Genomic DNA, 7,418 nt, shown 5'->3' on the forward strand with positions numbered 1-7,418 from the left:
GGTAAAGAAAACGTAAGAAGAATAGAATATGGTTTCATGTCCTTTTCCATGAGGATTCTGCAGGCGAAAGTTATCGACAACATCAGGCAGCATTGACCTAGAGATGAGAAAGATAAAAGAAAAAATCAAGCCAAAATTTCTCCTCAAGGTCCAAACTTACTGAAAGAGTACAACCCTCCTCCCTTTTTAAGATCTGATTGATGTAGTCATGCATATGAAAGAATCCAGTTCAAAAAGTCCTACTGCTGGACAGGAGGGCAAAAATCCATGTAAGAAACGGATAACCACATATTACAAAGTAGAAAACCAGCTGAAAAACTATCAAACACTTGCTGGGAGGTGACAGAATTCTTTAGACTGACTGTCATTCCAATCAGAAGTTGTGATATTAAAAAAAGAACAAGAAAAAAATGCATTTAAGATTTCATGGGACTCAATCTCTGAATAGTTTCACTCTGAAATAAGTCTTTTGACAAGCTAACAAAATTTTCAGAAACCAATGAGACCTATTCTCTCTCTGCTTCAAAGAGACTGAATTTGGTAATGGGCAATCAGAATGGAAGCTGCTCAAATGTAAATTGTGAATTGACATTTTATTTCCAATATTTGTCATGATTTACTGTTGGAAAAAAAGGATTTCTCAACCCTCTGTGCAGAAAAGCTTATGTAGTCTGACAGCTAATTTCAAACTATGTTTCCATGATCTCTTGGAGTTTTCAAGGCATTGTACAAATGAGTAATGCAACGGAATTCTCTCAGCAATGGTCTTGCTTTCTTGTCAATTTGACCTGAATAATAATTATTCTCTCTGGAGAGGAAATGTCCCATCCTGTGCATCCTTGAATAGTTTTTTCCCCACACATTTTCAGTCCTCAAGAGCAAATGACCGCGAATTCTAAGTTTCTTTTAATCATACCCTTGTGTTATTTGATCTATAACAGGGGACTACACAAGCAAGGATACATAGCTTGGCTTATGTTTCCTCTGCTGCGTTCTTAATTGCTAAGCATTAATTGATCTAACTACATCACTCCTGTAGTTCTGTTAGAAATCAAACCTAAGCAACTGATTTACTGTTATCACAAATTCTATAGCTACTTAGATTATTGATTCATCTACATACTCTTATGTACAAAGAGCAGCTACAGTTACAGCAGACTTAATCTGCTAACAACAGAGCAACCAAAGTCACGTCATTGCAAATAGCCTCTATTATAAAAGCAGAAAAATATTTTTGGAAGAAGTGACTTTTGCCAAATTCTGGCTCTTTTGGAGGCAAATTCCATGCAGTAGTACATACATGCAATGTAGACATATATCCCTTCTGCGCCTCAAATGTAAAATTCTCCTACCATGGCAACAGAAGAGATGCTGCAATGCTCAGACCAGAGATGAAGGCCACGAAGTAAGCCAGGATCAGGTTCGGAATGGTCACTAGCATGACTGCAAAAGGAATCATCCACTGCGGAAGAAGAAAAACAGTGCATCTAATTTACAGTATGCGCTGCTCAATGGTATATAGATTGTTCCCTTCAAAATATAAGATTACGTTACAAAACAGTTCACAAACAGCAATGCCTAACACTTCTGTATTTTGGTGAAATGGTATTTCCAAAAAGCCCTGAGCCAATCTGTATTTACCTATCCAGAAGAATCAGAGAAAAATAGGACAAGCCATGGTAGTGCCTTCTCTGTTAGTGGTATTAGGGCTACAACTGCACTAGTAAATTAAACAGTCCCAAGAGACTATTTATCAGTCATGAGGCCAACTGGCAGACCCTGGCCATGTTCATACTCGTCCTAACACTCACAGTCTCCAAAAGAAGTGTAACCATATAAATACTTTTTGTGAAGAGCCCGTAAGAGGGCTAATTCCCAAACTGTGCCCAGATACTTCTTGGGAGATTGCTAATCAACTTGCTAAGGTTTTTATGCCAATTTAGTAACAGAGATGACCAAATACCAGTTTCTGTTCTAGGCTGGAACTATTTAATTTACTATTAATTTAGTATTCGAGACAAAGCGTTGAAACATCATCACACTGGGATGGATAGGGAGGAGCAGGGGTTCAATGGTCGTTTTAAACTGTAAATATCCCATTTCACAGATCATCTTGAGTCTCGAATGAAGAAGAGTTTGCTTAGACCTTCATTTCCAATGACTGCTTTAAAGCTGCCTAGGTACTTGGCAACAACTGAAACCGGGAAGACAGTGTGGTTTACTCCCACTCCACACAGCCAGGTACACTCATGACATTGCACAAGTCACTAAGGCCACCCTCAAAACCAAACTGGTTTGGGATGCTCAGGCTTTGTTTTCTAGCAGTACTTAAACCAACCAGATTTCCTCAACTTCAGCTTGAGGCAATGGGCTTATAGGATTGAAAATCCACTATTTTAAATGCTGATCCAATGCATACAGCCCAGCTGTCCCATACCCATCACATGCTCCATCTCCCACGCCTGTGAACCATGGGCACAGCACACATAGAATCCAGAACCAGGGGCTTATCTACAGGGCTTTTTAATGATGGGGGATTAGTTTAACATTAAGTGTTTCAATCCTCTATACTTGCAGCTTGGGAATTGAGGGTATGAGAAGAGCTTTCCCAGAGAGTGATTCCCCTAAGCGCTGCTATTTACAGTTCTGTACAATAAGTGATTCTGGGACTCCTGGAGTCTAATCCATTATGTTTATGTTTTAAATGCATTTCCCATCTAAATCATTTGCTCTTAACCTAAGGAGGCAGAAAACAACCTTTCCTGACTGCAAGTTCCCAGGACAGACAGATAATCCTTGCATTAGCCCAATGCTGTGGCAAAATCGTTACTTCACCACAAGAGAGCACTCCAGCAATACAAGATTTTATATTACCTATAAGCAATTTTATGACTGCCTTATGCTCCACATGGGGCACCCACTCAGAAACCAAAGCACTTAAACAAAATTCTAGATCGATAATGATAATCCTTGTAACTGTAATTTTCTACTGAAAGAGAAGCATGACCACAGGACTGAGGCTACAATGCCCTAAATTCTCACCCATGCAGTGGTAGTGCAATCATGGGGGCAGTGTTCCTGCTGCAATAAACTGCTAATGCATCTTCTCTTCTACTTGTAAAGCAAATACTCCGTTACTGGCACCCTGCTCCCTAGTCACTGGGCTGCTGCCCTCCAAGTCATAAACAATATCCTACAGTTATCACGTATCTTCCATCCATTCCACTTTTAGGCACCTTGCCAAAACCATGAACCAGCAAGTTGCCACACTTCCTAAAACTTCTCATGACAGCTTCACCTCCAGTCACCAGCTGAGAGACTTACTGATTGTAAGTTCAATGTTTGCCCCATGAGGGCAGAGCAGACAATCTAAATGAACACAGCATGTGGAAAGCAGAAGCAAATAAACAGAAGAGAATAGTTTCTAGCCTGTGCACCAACCTGATCATGGGAAGAACAATATCAAGGATCCTGCTTGGGTATGACCCTGTACTTCCAGAAAGTCTAGGCTTTAAACTTCTAGGAAGTTTAGATAGTTAGTCAGTACTTAGACTGTTGGTCTTGTGGGGAAATGAGTAAAAAGGGAGCAATATCAGTGGAAGGAAGTCAAGATTCTTCTTGCCTATCTACCTATCCTGCCTTCTACACTCTTTCAGGGGTCTCTTCAATGTAGAACCACTTTAACAGGAAAAATTAGTCTGGACCAGTGTGAAATTTTTTTCAAGAATCTGAATTTCAAATTACATCTTCACCCTGAAAGCTGACTAGGGTTTTGGAGAAAAAAAAAATGTTTTATCCCCTGTCTCCTTCCCTTCCAGAAGAACATTCCCCAGTGACAAATGTAGGAACTTTAAATGATGTGATTTTATTTCACAGTGAGAGACAACAGATTTGTTGTACATATCACACAAGGTGGTAGTATAGGAAGCCCCTGTGATGCACTGCCAGACACAAAATCCATCACTGAGCACACACTGAGTCCCTTGAGAAATGTCTACAAGGTGAAATAGAGAGATGTTTTTTTTTTTCAATCCAGCCCCCACTTAGACCATAATACAGTCAAGCAACTCAACTGTAAAATTAAGTTAAACCATGTTTACAGAGGTGCTGACAGGCTTTCCAGTCATGTTAAAATAAATTTATAGAGCCAAGCTGGTTGAAAAACGCATTCTTAGCCAAGTAGACAGAGGAGGAGATTTCCTAAGGAGGAAATCTGCATTCCCTGGTCCAGTCCAGTCAATGGTCCAATACTGCTTTTGGCAATTCTTTTTGCTCAAGTGGTAAAAAGAAATGAGGATGGGACTTGAATTCCAGATGCCTACTTCAAAATACATAACGATTCAGCATATTTGGAACTTGGGTTTTAAAGTTACTTCTGATTCTTTGGAAGTTACTCCAACATACAGATTATAATTCCAAAAATTATAATTATTCAATTATATCCAACAATTGTCACCAGACAATTTGTTCAGATTTTGACATATAGCTTCAGGCAGGATTTTCTAAGTCTTCATGCTTTGTTGTGCACAAGGCAATTTCCTTCTTTCCTCTTTCATAAGTAACTGAAGGTAAACGGGGGAAAAATGGGGAGGAACAGGCCTATACAATGACTCACTGAGGATGATGACAGAAAATTGCTGCTGTCTGCACTAAATGAAGGACTTAATCCATCAGAGGCGACGGCAGGTTTGCTGAGCTGGCTTTGAGGAGCTGTGTCAAAGTTAAACTAGGCTTCTTTTCTCAGGTAGGTCACCTATTTTTTTTACTTCACTAATAACTGTCCATCTCCCTTCAGAGGAATTTGGGCACCCCTGCCTTCTTATGTTTCTAAAGAAGGATGTGTAACAGACTTCTGCTTCCTCCTCTGTGACTGAATTACAGATGTGGCCAACTCATAGCCATACATGAAGACGAAACAAGCCTTGTACACAGGTAACTTGTCAACCTCGGGAAACAGATCTGAATTTATAAAACCTCATTTGGGTTCACTTCTGAGAGCAGTGAATTGCAGAGGTTGTGCAGATTCTGAAAGAATCAGGAACCTCCCTTCAGCATCAATCCATTTCTTAAAAGTTTCTCTTGGAAACTTGGAATGTCTCTGAAATTTGGTATAACAATTTAAAACAAACTCTGAAACTGAGCAAGTTTCATGTAGCTTGAGGTTATAAGTACTTGAAAGAGCTCCTGAAATGGCTCCAGTTGTCAAATGAAGTGAGCACAAGCAGATTTTTTTTCTCCAAGGATTTGCTTACCGAAATCCCACATGCTGCACACTTCTTGCCAAATCGCTGCAGAAACTTCTGCCAGAAGGGAATGCTCACAGCTGCTGATACCTACAATTGACAAAAAAAGGCATCTGTACTGTACTTACTGCCACTGTCTTCTTCCTTTGTAGAGCTTACAGACATCTTTTTGTCTATTGCATTATGGTCTGAAAGGAAGATGAACTTGCAGATTCCTGTTTCTCCTCATCTTTTGAGTGATTTTTTTTTTTTTTAATTTACTATTATATATTACAAACAAAAGCAATCCATGAGAGGGTTTTCCACACAAGGCAGAATCGCAAAATTTCCCTTTCTTAATATAAGCTACAGCAGTTAAAGCTACACATGACACAATCGTTAAAGTTCAAAAGTATTGCAAATAGTCATACTTTATGCTAATGCCTTTTGCCTTATTATCTGAACCTGACAAACAAATGAACTAAGCTCTACCCCACCATACAGGAAGAAAACTGCAGCACAAGATACACTTATCTTAAGATATACTTAAAGTACATAACCCATACTACATGTTTATCCTTAGGAAGAACCTGTAAGATAAATAGTTGCTTACAGTCAACATTACCATTTCATATACTGTCATACTCACCTGGCAGCAGCAACTACTGCAGGCAATATAGTACCACTGCACTGAAGTATTGCTGCTAATGACAGTCTTACAATTGTTGTAAATTCAAATGTCATTTCGTTGTTACAGTTATATTCCACTCTTTACTGACTTTAACTCTACTATCGCTTGTCTCTTTTCTTGATGTCCATTACTTGCAGAGCCTTAAGATACTCAGCTGTCATCCCTTGCTCTCCAACATTTTAGTTTTAATCATTGGAAAAGATCTGTCTTATAATGTGGGAAAGGAAGAATCAGAAAGGAGTAGAAAGTGTTGGGAGGCTGGGACCAAGACATGGGAATGAAGTTCCCCAAGTTGGTTCTACAAAATATCCATGCCAAATGGGTCAGAAATCATGCAACAGCTTCCCTGGAAATGACTGCTGCAGTATTCTATATGGTAGACAAATTCTCTACAAAATATGCGAAAGGACAGTACATGCACATCGCAGTAATTATGCAATGTTAAACGTTCTACTTGTGTTAGAACTTTGGTCAGAAGGATGAAAGTGGCAGTTTTCAACTAATACTATTTGTAATCATAAAGTAAATCATGCAATACAGGAGCAGTGTGTAACTGAGTTAAAAGTATCACCTAAGCAAGTAGAATTCTACCTCTGCATGTCAGGAAAAAAGGTTCTATGAAAGGATCTTTTTATCACACTGCCAATTGCTCTAGAGAAGAATCTTCACATCTCCGGATATTTTAAATATTTATCCTTGCAAGCTGCCTAGCCCAGAAGGCTCATACGTTTGAATACACAAGTTAAAGTTGTTTAATTTTCAGCATATCAGATTGGGGAAAGGGAAAAAGGAGCTAAAATTCCAGGCCTCCTTTCTGGCAGCAGCTTTTGCCTTTTATAGGAGCAGAGAATAACTTACAGGTAAAAGCAACAAGAAATCAATTAAAAACTCCAAATCTACAGTAGGGAACACCAGCTTTGTTTCAAACAGGCAATGCAAAAGATGGTGTAACTTCTTAACAACTCTGTCTAGACACAAAACTCTTCTTGTCTTCTGTTATTTTATGCCAAATAACAGTGAGAGCCAGCTATCAAATAAATACATGGGAGAGAAGTGCAACTCACCAAGATGGTCACCACCAAATACTGGAAGTGATTGCGAAGATCAGCAGCATGAGTGCAGAATAGGACAAAATTGCTCTGCTCCAGCTGTAGAATTGAAGACCACCAAAAAAGAAAGGAAAATTAAAAGACAAAAATGATGTCACACTCCAAGCTAGCCAAACATAGCTGATGACTGATCTGTTAAATGTAGGATTTTGGAGTGTCATTCTTCCCTTGTTTGCAACAATTTAAAGAAGCAATATCTCTCCTGCTATCACTGGAGTAACACTCCAATAATTTGGGGGCAAGCAAGAGGTAAATCATGAACACAGCATAAAAATGACCAAAACAGGACTGCCTTATGAGAGGGTTCTATCTAAAGGCTTTATTCCCTATGTTGAGACGGACTTGGGTTGTTGTCACAGCTACACAGAATCACAGAACAGTTTTGGTTGGAAGGGA

The 7,418-nt window shown here is 39.2% G+C and overlaps 1 protein-coding gene across 1 annotated transcript in view; it reads right to left on the minus strand.

Moving 5' to 3' along the window:
- Positions 1–7,070, minus strand: part of LOC104621098 (major facilitator superfamily domain-containing protein 2B-like) — a gene marked incomplete at its 5' end in the record, with an annotated part of 9,982 nt that extends 2,912 nt beyond the window's left edge. Inside the window, 4 exon segments of the mRNA XM_010287493.1 lie at positions 1–97; positions 1,353–1,462; positions 5,253–5,333; positions 6,978–7,070. The exon segment at positions 1–97 is cut by the window's left edge and continues 21 nt beyond it. Of these exon segments, the coding sequence (XP_010285795.1) occupies positions 1–97; positions 1,353–1,462; positions 5,253–5,333; positions 6,978–7,070 (381 nt within the window).
- Between the last annotated feature and the right edge of the window lie 348 nt (positions 7,071–7,418).

The sequence above is a fragment of the Phaethon lepturus genome, unplaced genomic scaffold, assembly GCF_000687285.1.
Source record: "Phaethon lepturus isolate BGI_N335 unplaced genomic scaffold, ASM68728v1 scaffold44795, whole genome shotgun sequence".
NCBI classification, from domain to species: domain Eukaryota; kingdom Metazoa; phylum Chordata; class Aves; order Phaethontiformes; family Phaethontidae; genus Phaethon; species Phaethon lepturus.